The following is a 15302-nucleotide window of genomic DNA, read 5'->3' as shown; positions in this document are numbered from 1 at the left end:
CCACCTTCCAGAATCAGGATGAACCACCATGCATATGCATGTCTTGTGACCAGAGTCTTGCACTTATAATAAAAGTAAAACTGAAATGCAGAGTCAGTGAGAATGACCACTCAGGGGATAAGCCAGCTGCAGGCAGGCAAAACCACAGACACTCACCCACCCATCCCACTCTCGACTCGCTCCCTGCCTCAACTCTCGCTGAACAGTACAGAGCACATAGTCCGTGGATATTTTATCACTTTTTGATTTAAACCTCCCTATGCCCAAAACTGACCTGAGGCTATTTCCAGGATGAAGAACAAAGCTCTGTCTTTTTGGTGCTGATATTCTTATTCTGAAACTGCTTGTATGGACCCTTGCTTTCTCCTTCTCTTCCTGACCCATTCAGTTAGCCCGGACAATCGTTCCCAGGGACACCAGCCCCTTCCAAAGCCAAAGGCCCTCAGCACAGGGTAACTCCGGTCTGAGGCCCTCCATATTACATTTCTGCTGAGCACATGGGATTCCTGAAACTCATTTAAAAATAAGGAGTCAAAAACGAAGCACATTGCAAACCTCGGGACGAGCAGCCGCAAGAAGCTTCCCTGGGAAAGGGCAGTCAGGCAGCAAATGAACACCCTCCAGCCCCGTGGGGCATCCCCACCTCCCCACCTCCTATAATACCATTACACGGGCATGACACAGAGTGCAACCCCATACCTGATACTAAGTAAGAGAAAAGGGAAGAGAAAGAATTAAAGGAAGACCGAGAGAGAGAGAGAGAGAGAGAGAGAGAGAGAGAGAGAGAGAGAGGTGGGGGAGGGGGGAGAAAGAGGGAGACAGACATGGACAGACACAGGTGGGGAGAGAGGGGGTGGGAAGGAGAAGATGGGCAGGGACCTAGAGGCTTATGGAGGGTGGGGAGCAAGAGGAACAGATGGGGGAGGGGACCAGAAGTGGGGGCAAAGTGTAGTGGGGGGTCCAAGGAAGAGGGCAGAGGTGAGCTGGAGCAGTAGAAAGAAGAAAGGGGTGAGGAGGGGGATGTCCCAAGGAGGGCAGGGGAGAAGAGGGTCCAAGAGAGAATGAACAACATGAAGAAATCAGGGAAGCCTTCGGACGTTCCTTCCGCCTCCCCGTGTGCCCTGTGCCTCCGTGGGAGGTCATCAGCCAGCAGGGTCCTCACCCCACACCTCTGTGCACACACGGCCCTTGCTGGGGCAGCTGCGCCCTGGCCACTAGCACCCCGCTCCGCAGCCACCCCTCTGTCCTGGAATCCACACACAAGACACGGGGGCTCATCCGGGGCTTTCAGTGAATGCGGTGGCAGAATTTCAGGAGTGGTCGCCACAGCCAGTTCTCACCAATCTGAGCTGATGGTTCTTGCTGGAGCACACAGGTGCTTCGGGGCACAAAGCTAATGGGGTGGCTCTGACTAACCTTGCCTGGGAGGAAAGTTCGGAGGGGAAGGTTTGCCCCCCACCAGGGTGCCTGGGATGGTGGATGGGTGTGGCCAGCCCAGGACCTAGTGGTCTGACTAGCTGGTCTGTGGAGCCCTAAAGCCGTTGAAGATCCACAGAAAAACGCTTTGAGTTGTTAACGATGATAGGACTGTTTCCCCAGCCTCCTCCTAGGGGTGTCAGCCTGCTGATCCCTGTTGGAAGGCCATGCATCCTGAGCCATTTTGGGGGAAGAAGGCAGAGAATTCACATTTCACTTAAGTGAATCCTCCCCGTAGTTCCAGGTTCAACTCAAAACGTATTTCTCTCAAGTAACTGGCTTGGTACAACTTTCATGGAACCTTTTCTTCTATGAATTCAGTGCCCCCCATACTGTTGATAGCTCCTGATTTCATAATGATCATGGTCCTATTTTTCTAAAAGCATTTTACATGTACAATTACCAACCCAGCTGGGCTGTAATGCTTTCTAGGGCAGCAGAGCTTCATGGAAAGAGCCTGCCTGGGCTTTGATTCAAACAGACCTGGACTGGAACCCTCAGTCCTCATCAAGATCAGGAGTACTTAATGTCATGAAAGCTTAGCCTACTTTTCTGGAAGGGAAAACGACAGGAGCTCAGTGGGACAAGGATGCTGTTCTGTCTGGTAGCTCCTGGCCTAGAAGCTTGAGACACACCCCATGGGGCTCCCCCCCCTGCCGCCCCAGACTTCTGTGGGGCCAACAGTGGCCTGGAGCCAGTGGGCTGGGCCAGGGGAGCAAAGTCAGAGACTCCACGGCTCCCAAACCTGCAGCAAACTTCCTTGACCTCATTTTTTTGTAATGGGTAAGATCAGCGGCAAACGCATAATGTTGTGATCCAGTCTGTCATCTCAGGAACTGGAGCCACCTCTGTGTCATTCTTACCCAAATTTTCTCTTCCTTGTCACCTCCTTCCCCTTTACCTGATATGGGAGGGACGCTAAGACTCCCTAACTCTCCTTTTCACGTCCCTGCTTTGGAAAGCTTCTCAGACTCTGAAGTTGACATAAACTTACAACACTGGCACAACTCCTGGGCCAACGGTTTTGTTCACAGGAGTATTTTGGTCTTTTGCACAAGTATTTTGGTTTTTTGCACAGCACATGTAGTTTTTAGAAGAATGCCTTCTGCCCTTTAGTAAAAATGAAGCACATGCAAAATCATCATTAAGTATTCTTAGTAAAATCATCATTAGCATTCTTCTACAGCACACTTGAACTGCTATTTATTCTTTGATTACAGATACATCACAATTTGCCTAATTATACATTATCCAATATTTATGCTTGATATATATTTTTCCACTATTTCAAATTTCTACTATCCTTATACACACATCTTTGTGCACATCCATAAATATTTCCATAGCATAAAATCTGAGAGCTGCATTGATTAGCCAAAGGAATTTTTATAGTTTCTGGTGCTTGTTCATTGTTCCATATAATCCCAGGACGGTCCTATCATTTTATGTGACCCGCAGTGGGTGTGAGTGTTTCCAATTCCCCCTGACCTCAGGAAGTGACTCTTCACTCCTTTTTTGATGGTGGTGGTGGTGGTTTTATTTTGCTTTTAACTTTTGGAAAGATGTTCTGGTCCTCATAGACAACAAGGGAACAGGGAACCAAGTTCTTACTTACTTGACTCAACCAGAGAGAGCACAACAGAACACAATTCTTGGGCCATTTGTGTGTAGATCTCCTAAAAACAGGGCCTTCAGCCAGATCTCGGTGCCTGGCCCAAGGCCTCCGAATCTAGTGGCAAACACCCATCTTTAGCCCGATACCTGCTCATAAGACCTGCTTCCCTGCAAACCTGGTGAGTGAATGAAAAGATATCTGTTTATTATATTTATAGCTTCTTCAAAATATAAGAAAAATAATTAAATTAGGGTAGCTCTTGGAATTAGGAATATTATCTAAAAAAAAAAAAAAAAAAAAAACCCCAAAAAACAGTCATCTGTACCAAAACCACCCATAGTCTTATTTTCCTAATGATTTGGCTTTTGCAGATCTCAGTTTTCCCTCACCGGGTAAACAAAGGGAAGATTTTTACACTAACCATATCAGGGAAAGAAAGGGCTTCCAGTATTATGCTAACACCTACTACTGAACAGAAATCGAATGCAAAATACATCAAACAAGGACAAAATCTCTGGAGAACAGATCCAGACAGTATGTTGATACCATATAGCTCAGGCCCATGGTGGCATTTCCATTACAAAAATCCTATAATCTAAAGCAGAGCAAATTGAATAAATAAGCAATAATTAACTTTTTGTCCCTCTCTTATTCTAGGAAAATAATTTAAAAATTAAATTGTGCATGTAGATATGAAGGAATTACATCACTGATGTCAATCAGTTAGGAATTTAAAACAATTCCCTACATCCCCAATCCATTTTCCTGTCCCTATCTCAATACCAGCATTTTTCATTTTGTTGTTGTTGCTGTTTTTAGGGGAGAAACTCTTCCCTAAGAGTCTTAGAATCATAAATTATCAGAGTAGAATGGATGTTGAAAATCATCTAGTATGAAAATCACACTAATTTTAAAAATAAAGAAATTACCTCAGAGAAATTATAAACGGCAGAACCCAAGTCTATGGAAATAATGATTTAATTCCATCTCCTCTCAAATTCTTTTTTTTTTTTCTTTCTTTTTTTTTTAGAGGGAGAGAAAGAGAGAGGAGGCGGGGAGAGGGAGAGAAAAAAATCTTAAGCAGGCTCCACGCCCAGCCCAGAGCCTGATGTGGGGCTCGATCTCACCACCCTGAGATCATGACCTGAGCCGAAACCAAGACTGGGACACTTAACCGACTGAGCCACCGGGCACCCCTCGTCCCAAATTCTAATACAGCTTTGTTTTTGTTTATTTACATATAACTGTCTTTTATTAGAGGAATATGAAAGCATGAAGTCCACTAGGCATTTGTCCTTAGCAAGCAGAACTTCCCAGTGTCAATTTAGGTTAGGGAGAGTCTGACAGAAACACAAAGCTAGTCTTTTTCATGAATTTAGAGGTCATTTAGATATTCAGAGATGACATGACTGACTCTTGGAGCTGAACAGATTTTAAGTATTTTCCAGTACAACCTCTTTCACATATGAGGTGACCGAAGACCACAGAGGAGGTGACGTAGGAGGCCACCCAATTAGAGAGGCAGAGCCAGTATTTTATCCCTCCTGGCTTGAGGGCCTTTCCCACCAGATCAAGCTGGGCTTTCTCTATTATACTCTGGTACAGCGTCAGGTATTTTTAACCGATAAAAATCTTAGGTATTATAAAATATCCATTCGTGACCCATTCTGTTTCAAAGACTGTGCACTGCGGCCCTGTTCTTTCCATCACCTTCCATTGCTTAAGGGCAATCTTCCCTCTCAAAGTCTAGTTGGTCCATTGATTTCAAAAGACAAGACAAAAATACCACAGGTCTGGCCCTTATGGTACAGGATGAACTAAGTACTGAAAAGCCAAAGAAAGCTGCAGACACAGGCATTCCTGTCACTAATGATCAGGTGAAACTTGCTCTTTTCACTCCTTCCTGCTGACTCTGGCCAACTGTCAGAATCCCTGTGGCCAGGCCGCACTGACTGAGGACTGGGTGTGCCCCCAGCTCATACATCTGGGGGTTGACATTCTTAAGCCAGAGCTTCCTCTAGAGGAGGAGCCCCCCAGTGACACAGCGGCAGCATCCTCCTCTGCCACCACGTGTGAGACTTCAATTAAGCCATGTGTCTCTTCGGGCCTCGGTGTGCTCATGGGGAAAACGCCAGCATTCTCTCCAGCCCTCCGAAGGTATGGTCTAGGATTTAGGGGACAGTCATCTTCATAAAGGGGAAGAAGGGAGTGACCTCAGGCGGACTCTGGATACTGCGTTTGAGTCCTGAACCTTCTTTCTCTGTTGCTTGCTTACCAGGCCAAGCCAGTCAGCCCGTGGGGGTTGAATCGCATTTTCGAGTGGGTGAGAGAATGTTGCCGTGGAAAGAACTGCATGATCCCCAGGAACAACTGGAGGGGCCAGAGCGAGTTGGGCCAGAGACAGAAAAAGCAGAGATGCTCAGGAACAAAGCGGGGACTGTGGGAGGCAGGGCTGACTCACTGGCTCCTAAGAGATAGAACACTCTTTAAGGTGCTGGCTCAATCCTAGCTTTTACCCTGCAGGCCAAACATTAGGGAGGGCCCACAAGTGCTGTGTAAAATGCTGTCAATAGGTACTCTGCTGCTTCATTCCCCTGATCTGGGGCAGCTCTCTCACGAAGGTCTGCAGCAGCCTACCCAAAGGACGGAGCACACAGCGCCATGATAAAATCCCTTCTGTGTGTTGTCCTGGAAGACTTGTCCAAATTATGGTCTCAACCTGCACTGCAGTGAGGCACACAGAGAACTCTGAACCCACCATCCGGAGCTAGATCTGTAAATCATAAATTCATAAATCGGCTATGACCAAGCTCAGCCAGCCTTTGTCTACCTCCTCACCCTATTATTTAGATCCCAACACTGAGCAACTCTAGGAGGTACCCATCACATCTGTGGTCACCCTAAATCGGTGCATTTAGCATGACCCTTTTCTGGCAAGTGATCATACAGGTTTTGAAGAAAGGGCAGCAAAGAGATCACGTGGACTGGTGGCAGGACTGCCCATTCCAAACCCACATAAAAGCACATGATCAACACATAGAAGAGCAACAAACTGAATTCTTAGGTTACGGAGGCTCTTATTAACTAAAATGTGGAGATGGCACCATAGCTCTACTCAGGGTCCCTAGATCTCGGGCTAATGTTATCAAGATGAAAGACAACCTTAAATAAATAAAAATACCAACAAAATGTGAGACCTCGTAAGAACAGAAGCCCATGTTCCAGCAGTGGTCATCTGTAGTAATTCTATTAGTAGTCTGGAAAGTCTCCAGAAGGCAATAACCTCCCCCACAGGCTCACTGTGGGCTTCTAGAGAGCGCTGACAAGCCTCAGAGTTGAAGATAACCTTCTTAGGGGTGGTGACAACAGGCAGAAAGGGGCGACTCCGTCTGGAATCCAAAATACTGCTAGACGCAATGTTCATACACATGACACAAATCTTAAGCATTCCAGAAGGTACAATGAAGAACTAGATCACCAGTGAAGAAATGAGTTCCCATCTGTGCTTTATCTAAATAGGTCACATTGAATGAGTCTTTGTAGTGACAAAATGTTAATGATTTCTCCTCAATCTCAAAAACTGGACTATATTTTTGTTACCTTCTTAAAAAATCAGGTTTATTGAGGTGTAATTCACACAGAATTTCTCTTTTAGTGCACAATTCTATGGGTTGGAAAAACTCTTAATATTTGTAACTACCACCACAATCAAGATATGAAACAGTTTCATCACCCCAAAAATCCCCTCATGCTCCTTTATAGGAGCAAATCTGAGAACCAATGATTTGATAAAACGGGACTGTATTATAATACAAATTTCAGCCCTGTTTAGACTCTCCTTTAAGTATTTATCGTATTTCATTGATCCGATGACAGACACACACACAAACATATAAACACACACGCAGAACCCCCCCCAACCAAGATTTGAACACCCTGACATTAGGGTAAGTCTTACGGTCAATGGCATTTTACTATTATAACTGGCAAAAAAATTTTTCTTTTCAGAGATACATAAACAATGATGTCTTATAATCTACAGTGCTTTTAAAAAAAAAATCAGTGAAGTGTAATATTCTTTGTTTTTTAACATTCGTTGAATATTTACGATGTGTGAAGCATTCCCCTCGACACTGAAAATACAAAAATGAACAACATGGTCCTCAAGAACTATCCCTTGAGATATATATTATCAATTATAATAAAATGCGATAATGTCTTATCCACCTACCAGGACTAAGTAAGATTATCTCTAGATCGACCACTCTTCTTTCAGGCAAAATACCCACCCTCCACCCCCGACTCAGATCCTTCCCCATACACAGGAAGTAGGACGAAGGAAGTACCATCCACTTTCACTCTGCTCATTCCAGGAATGAGTTACTGGTGCATGATCTGACATATTGCCTAGGAACAATCCAATTATTTCTTCCATAATACACTGTTGTGGCAGGGAAGACTCATTTTAGTGCTCAACAGCTGCAAGGCTTTTAGGATAATATCAAAAGACAAGTCACTGAAAATAACTGTTCAATCTGTAAAAGGCAGACAGACACCCAAAGCTTTCACAGACATGCTTCAAGGTCCCCGAATTCTTCCCTGGACAATTTTTAAAGAGGAATGTAGAGAAGAAAAGTTAGTGAGTGCCCTTACCTGGTTCTTGAAAGTGCTCTTCATTTGACAGAGTTCTAGACAAGATAAGTATTAATGCTTCTTTAAATTGGTCAAAATGCACCTAAAAATAAACCACGAAAAATAAATTCAAAATAGTTTCCACAGCCGTAATGAAGTAAATCCATTTTCAAGGTGCCACAACCACTTGGTAGCATCCTGACAGCCTTGAGTCATAACCTGCTTTTGTTCCCTTTTCTTCATTTCTCTAAAGCACTGAAGGGAAAGTGCACTGATCATTTTTGACACCCCAGTGTCATAGACACTAACATTAATATCAATATTTATTCAACCCTGAGGGGGAAAGCTATAGAGCAAAACACTCTTTATAAACTCAGAAAAAAAGAGATGTTTTGAACTCAACTCCTTTTATTCTTCTGAACAAGACCACAAGAGAAAGAGGTTAGGTGAGATATTAGGAAAAACTTCCCAAGTAAATGATCCATTGTAACAATGTCCCAAAGATGCTTTCGTCTCTTAAGACATTCTAGAAGAGAATGTGCGACCATTTGAGGATGACTTGAATATAGTCTTGCCTGAGGCAGGTACCTAATATTTATATCCCAAGGCCCCTGTGATTCTATAAACAAGAAGAAATCAATCATAAACACAAAGAATAAAAGAACCTTGGGAAGCATTCTCTTGAATTCTTAAACACACAATTACCTTGATAGAAGGATGAAAGAACATGAGTTTTATTCAAGTAACAACTCAGAATGGGGATATTGCTTTGGTTGAAGGGGTAAAATGGTTTTCTTTATGGCCAAGTTTATTCTAACTTAAATTTGTGTGACTTCACCATGGGGCAGAAGGGAAAGATGGTATTCTCGCCATAACTCTAGTTTGATAACAGGGCACCTGTTTATACAGAAGCCCATACGTAAATACAATGTCAGTCAATTTGGTATTTGCACCACTACAGGTCTCGTTGGGCATCATTACGAAACACTGCCTAGCAGTTTGAATATAGGTGACACATAAAAACCACTGCCAAATTATATTAGGAAAAGCAGCAAACCTCATTCGTTATCTAAGCAATGGAGAAAAGAAAGCATTTGTCTTATCCATGCAAATTGATGCAAAGGAGAGGAGTACACTGAGGTTCCTATGACATAAAATTGTATATGCTTGCAATTTACCATAGTCTCCCAAAGTATATGTGCTTTTTCTACCACATCCATTTTGATCACTTAAAATTACTTTCTAAAAGCATGTTCCTTTAGATAGTTTAGACAAAAAAAGCAGTATACTCTATGGATCCAGAGCAGAAACCTGTCAAGGCAGGGGCGCCTGGGTGTGGCTCAGTGGGTTGGGCATCTGACTCTTGGTTTCAGCTCAGGTCATGATCTCAGGGTCCTGAGATTGAGCCCCATGTCGGGCTCTGCGCTCAGCAGGTAGTCTGCTTGGGATTCTCTTTCTCCTCCCTCTGTCCCTCCCCTCCTCCTCGCCCACTTAAAAAAAAAATCAGTCTGTCAAGGGAGGCAGGGCATCTGCTAGAGAGCCAGGGCCCGACAATCAATGAAAGGTTGAGAGACTGCAAGGGACAAATGACCGAGGAGCCTGCAGGAGGGAAGAGGGCCAGGCCCTGCTGCCGGCCCAAAGTCTGAGTGTGGGCTTCAGGCACTGTGGCATCCTGGCTCCTGATTCCAGGAGCAAGGCCGTCTTCCCAAGCAGCCAGTCCACAAACAGCACATATCCAAGGGCTCTCCCATCCCGGGACACTTGCCAGGCATTTACCACTGCCTACTAGACTCATTCCTTCCCCTGAGGGCGAGCAGTAGGAGGGTGAGGAGCACAGACTCTGCGCTGGAGCCAGCCGGGTCCAGGTTCCGGCCCTGCCTCAGCCACTGACTTCCTGCTGTAGCTCAACTACTAAACTTCTCCTCTCTGAGCTTCAGTTTGCTCGTGTGTAAAAATGGGGACCTCTAACAATTCTTATGATCCGTTCAACAAATATTTATCGGACAGCTGCCACGGGCCAGGCACTATCCTAGTGAACAAGAGTGATGGAGATCGTGCTGCCACGGAGTGCATATTCCAGAAACAGCATGGGGAGCCCAGGCACCTACTGTGTGAACGCACGCATGTATTTCATGTTATTTATAACAACACCTCCCACACAGCGGCAGCAGGAAATCACAACGAGAGTTACATAAGGTGTCTAGAACTTCCAGGGACTTATCAGGTACTCAGCAAGTGGAAGTTAATACCACTTGGTATACTTAATTACCGATAGGTAGAGGCTAGTGACTACCAATAGGTATATGGCATGACTGTTTCCTCAACTTTTACAGAGAAATGGACACATTTTCAAGCAAAGCAAGAGTAACCAGGACAGCCAGGTGGTGGGGGTGACAGCCAGGATCTTGCCTCCCCACCGGGATCTGGACAGTTGCCCAACATCAGAGAAACGGGTCCAGCATGCTGTGTTTAGGGAGCTCGGCTCGGGGGGGTTCTCCTCCCGTAGGATATTGATGGAGTGACCTGAATGAAACCTTTGTCTCTCCTTGCCAGTTGTGAGTTGAACAGAAGGAGGCTCCCATTTCAAAAGGGAGGTACTCGCCTTGAGAACTTCAAATTCTCTACACTTCACTCGTGGGTCTCTGTTGGGTCTTCTAAAGGCCTAAGCTTTGACAGAGGTTATCAGAAAGAGCCCTTCTGAATCCAGTCCTGACATAGTTCAATTCAGGAAGTATTAGCCATGAAGGTAGCCCAGGAGTCTATGTACCTCAATCTCACTCACCCTGAAAAATGACCAAGGTACCTATACTCTGGATGTTAATCCCATTCAATTTCCAAGATGAGGAAGAGAATCTTGACTGTGGGAGGGCAGAAGGGGAAGAAGAGAGGAAAGCTGCTTAGCACCTGTAAGGTAGAATCTGGTGAGTGCTCTGAGACACACAAAAACAAGGGGGTGGGACAGTTTCGGGACATATGGCTTCGCTAAGATATTCACAGGCAGGGCTGCACCATTTCCAAAATGGACCTATTAAATCAGCTGCATTTTTTTTTTAAAAGAAAAAGGGTCTATAAAAGACTAGACATGATTAACTTCTTCATAATCCAACAACGTCTATCTGATGGACCTCTTTTACACTCACACACACCTAAAAATCCAAAAAATGAAAACATGGCAAGCTGATCAAAACAACTGGAGCAGTCCTAAGTCTTAAACTGATCTTTGTTTTTCCTCCTGCAAGGGCATATAGACACTGGACCCTCCACTTTAAATAACAGTAAATTCCGCATCTTCCAAGAAGATGGTTCTCTAATAGAGGCAGGTAACTGCTATTTTCTGACAATGCTCATGAATACTGATGTGGTGGAAAAGCCCCTTAGGGCACATCCCAGAACCAAAACGTTAATAAATGCCCTCTATTGTGAAGAAATGTGCATCAGTGGGCTCACTAAGTTCAGTAACTGGAATTTCGAAGTACCATTTTTCTCCTCCAAGGGAGCTTTACTATTGCATTATGTTAAAATTTAGAAATCTTCACAAATATACAATGCAATTAAATCTCACGCGGTAACAAGCCTCCAAGCTGTGCTTCTCCCGGTTGGTACCCCCTCATTTGAATAATAATTGCTGCCATTCATTTACAAGCATTCCTCTATCTTGTATGCCGCAAAGGGCAGTTTGCAGCAACAGGAAAATTACCTGACGGACTAAAAACACACATGGCATTTGAGCTAAATTAACGGGAAGACCAGTCAAGTCTGATTTTTTTGTCATGTGTCACCCCCACCTAATAGAAATTTACCTCATCATTTTTCCTCTCCAAATTTCATTCGGATGCTTTTTTAGAAACACAATTTGCCTTTCCGAAAAAAAGTAAGCACCGCATAAGAAACAAACGTTACTTCAAACCACACACAAAACCCCCCCCCGTAACAGGAAGTAGAACAAGGAACTTAACGTTGCATAAAATTGTCTCGTGCAATCATGGAGATCAAATACATACAGTTTCCACATGTGTGCAGGCAGCACTTCAAACAGCCCCAGGATGAGAGGCTCAAGCCAAGTGTTCAGCTAAGTGATCTTATTAAACGAGACAAAGGCCCATGTAACTATCATCACACCAAGGAGGTTCGTATCTCCTAATACAAAGGGAAATCGATGAAAGAACACTCCAAACATGAAGTGCTAGCTGCAATGGGGAGAGAAAATCGAGACTCTTCAGAAGGTCACTGTGCAGGAAAATGATGTGTACAGCATTATGCAAAAGAGAAAGAATACAGATAAAGAGACACAGTTTTATAATGAAAGACACCGTTGTGAAATGTCTGATTCTAAGTAACACATTCCCGTTACCGCAGTCATCTACTGCAGACAACGTGAAGACTGGCAAAGCTCATTTGAAAAGGGGAGTCCAAGCCTAGAGCAAGTGTATGAAGTCGTACTCCAAGAGGATCCAAGGGGCCCTGCCTACAGATGGAAACAGATGCAAACCACGGCCACACAAGAGAATTTCTAGCAAATCCATTCTCCACGCCTAGGAGCTTTCTCAGGAAATCATTACTGGGAAGGCACTATTTATCAAAGACCCATTCTGGGTATGTAAGGGACGGAGGGAGGAGAGAAGCATACAGGCAGACCTAGAACATGGTAGTTAACTGCGTGCCTGGCTCTACGATAAGTCTTTGACACACACAATCTAATTCAACCCTCATCACAATCTTGTAAGGAGGGTATTATTTTTCCCATTATACAGATGAGGAACTTGAGGCTCAGACTATTACAAGGTAACATGCCCATAGGGCTAAAAATCGCAAGAACCAGTACTCGAATCCGGGGCTGACTTCAAAGACTCTGCTCTAATCCTATACTATCTTGAAGTGGTGGTAGTGGTGATGGGGGTGGGGGTGGAGAATGAGATTCTTTCTTGCCTACATCTGGAGTCTGAGGAGGCTGTGAAGACATGCATTCAAATTCAGGGATAGAGAATCTGGGTTCCTATCCTGCTGCTGCTTGAAATGAGTTGCCTGACCTTGGACAGACCAATGTGCTTTCCCAAGTTCTGGGTTCCAAGGTTTCTTTGTCATACAGATGAACACTGAAGTCTAAAATCTGTGATGGACACTAAAGAACTTTAAGTCCCCTCTGTCCCAAGAAGCTACTCTTAAGAGTATCAGCAGAATACTGCAGAAATCAAATCGGCATTCTGGACCATACTTTCTCCGGAGAAAGAGGCAGTCATTACTGAAATAAAGCAGGTAGGAGAGAACAGCCTTTCTGCACCTGTTCCCACCTCTCATTGAGAGCTGCCTGATCTTCCCAACAGCCCTCCCCTTGCCCTGGCTTCCCATTAGACTCAATAGCTCCGAGAGGCTCGAGGTCGCAGCATGCAAAACCGAAGTTAATTTTGCAATGAGTTTGACAACGAAGCATTAATACAGAGTAGAAGCAAGTCTTGCAGACTCTTAATCAGAATGTCTTCTTGTCTATAATTGGGAACCAAAGACCCTTAGGAGTTCAAGTTACCCCAATGGAGACTATTGTAATGGAAGGGCGTGATGGTTTACAGAGTCACAGGACCAAATGGGAATCAGACAATACACCTCACCACATCAGGTTAAACTATGGTGGTTAAACAGTGAGATACAGCAGCTTCCAGACATTTAATAAGAGATGCAATGAGAAATGTTGCCACCATTTCCTCCAATGCATTTAAAAAGCCTCAGATCAATAATACGAAACAGGAGCATGAACACGGGGTAGTTATAAATAGACACTACTTGATGATCATGCATAATTTTGCACACGGAGAACAAGTCCAGATAATCATGACCAGAAGGTACTTCTGTATTTCTGATTTACCTTTCAAATGGTTAAAATATATATAAGAGAAAGAAATCCTAAAAGCTTTTAATGAACTGGAAACAAATAAGCAAATCCATCATATGAAATTAATCATGATATTTATAAAAGAACCCCCAAGCACTTTGAAATGAAAGGTGGAAAAAGTGAGCTAAATTATATTTGTAAAGCTATCAGATTTTAACACTAAAAATTTCAAAGTGCCTTTGATGACCAAAGTCCACACACCTATGGGATTCTTCGGAAGCCAACTGTGGGTTCTGCTACCAGGGGGCTTGTTCTGATTCTGAAGAGTACCAAGGACATGGAGTACCTCAGCATCCAGATTCCTACCAGAGAGTACAGCAAGGAAACTCCTTAGAATCTCAGGGGGCTGTTAGGTCTCAAAGTTGCTATATTCCTTAAGTAAAGAAAAACGCATTTTAAAAACTGATATGACAGCTTCAATAAAGCCAAGGTAGACTATCATATTCATGTTCTGATTTCTAATAAAAGAGAGAAGCATATGACAACATATAATTTAAAAGGCACATTTAAGGGGCACTTGGGTGGCTCAGATGGTTAAGCGTCTGACTTCAGCTCAGGTGGTGATCCCAGGGTCCTGGGATTGAGCCCCACGTCAGGCACCCAGCTCAGCAGGGAGTCTGCTTCTCCCTCTGCCCCTGCCTCTCTCCCCTGCTCATGCTCTGTCTCTCTCAAATGAGTAAATAAATTCTTTAAAAAATAAAAAATAGAAAAATAAAAGACACATTTAAGAAACAAAGCAGATGTGGGCGCCTGGGTGGCTCAGTTGGTTAAGCGACTGCCTTCGGCTCAGGTCCTGATCCTGAAGTCCCTGGATCGAGTCCCGCATCGGGCTCCCTGCTCAGCAGGGAGTCTGCTTCTCCCTCTGACCCTCCCCCCTCTCATGTGCTCTCTCTCATTCTCTCTCTCTCAAATAAATAAATAAAATATTTTTTAAAAAAAAGAAACAAAGCAGATGAACATAGGAGAAGGGAAGGAAAAATAAAATAATAACAGAGAGGCAAACCATAAGAGACTCTTAACTATAGGGAACAAACTGAGGGTTGCAGGAGGGGAAGTGGGTGGGGGGATGGGGTAACTGGGTGATGGGCATTAAGGAGGGCACTTGATGTAATGAGCACTGGGTGTTATATGCAACTGACGAATCCTAAACTCTACCCTGAAGCTAATAATACATTATATGTTAACTAACTTGAATTTAAAAAAATAATAATAAAGATGAAAAATAAACAAAAAACAGGAAGCACCTATGACCAATATCAATTGTTTGGATGAAAACTTGGTTCAAAAAAAGAGCTAATGCTGTTCTACTTTCTTATATGTTTGTAGTATTTGCTCTCAGGACTGTGGGGGCACCTGGGTGCCTCAGTCGGTTGTGTGCCTTCAGCTGGGGTCGTGATCTTGGGGTCCTGGGATTGAGCCCCGCGTCGGGCTCCATGCTCAGCAGGGAATCTGCTTCTCCCTCTCCCTCTGCTACCCCCCCCCAGCTCATGCTCTCCACTTGTGCTCTCTCTCTCAAATAAATAAGTAAAATCTTAAAAAAAGGCTGTTCAGCTGCTAGGCACATTACCTGACCAGAATAAAAGTACTTCTGTGTCTTCAGGAGTCCCTGGCCCTAGCCTTGGGCTCCCACCCACCTGACAGGTGCTTAACTGATACATGGATACATGGATACATGCTTAACTGATACATGGAGCT

At 44.1% G+C, this 15302-nt stretch overlaps 1 protein-coding gene across 1 annotated transcript in view; it reads right to left on the bottom strand.

The window, feature by feature from the left end:
• NIN (ninein) overlaps positions 1 to 15302 on the bottom strand; it is a 93663-nt gene that overhangs the window by 66339 nt on the left and 12022 nt on the right. Inside the window, exon 3 of the mRNA XM_021701536.1 lies at positions 7745 to 7826. Within this exon, the coding sequence (XP_021557211.1) occupies positions 7745 to 7826 (82 nt within the window). The remainder of the gene's footprint in view (positions 1 to 7744; positions 7827 to 15302) is intronic.

The sequence above is a fragment of the Neomonachus schauinslandi genome, chromosome 9 (genome assembly GCF_002201575.2).
Source record: "Neomonachus schauinslandi chromosome 9, ASM220157v2, whole genome shotgun sequence".
NCBI lineage: Eukaryota > Metazoa > Chordata > Mammalia > Carnivora > Phocidae > Neomonachus > Neomonachus schauinslandi.
Note: the sequence above shows the minus strand (reverse complement) of the source record. Positions and strands in the feature narration are given on the sequence as shown.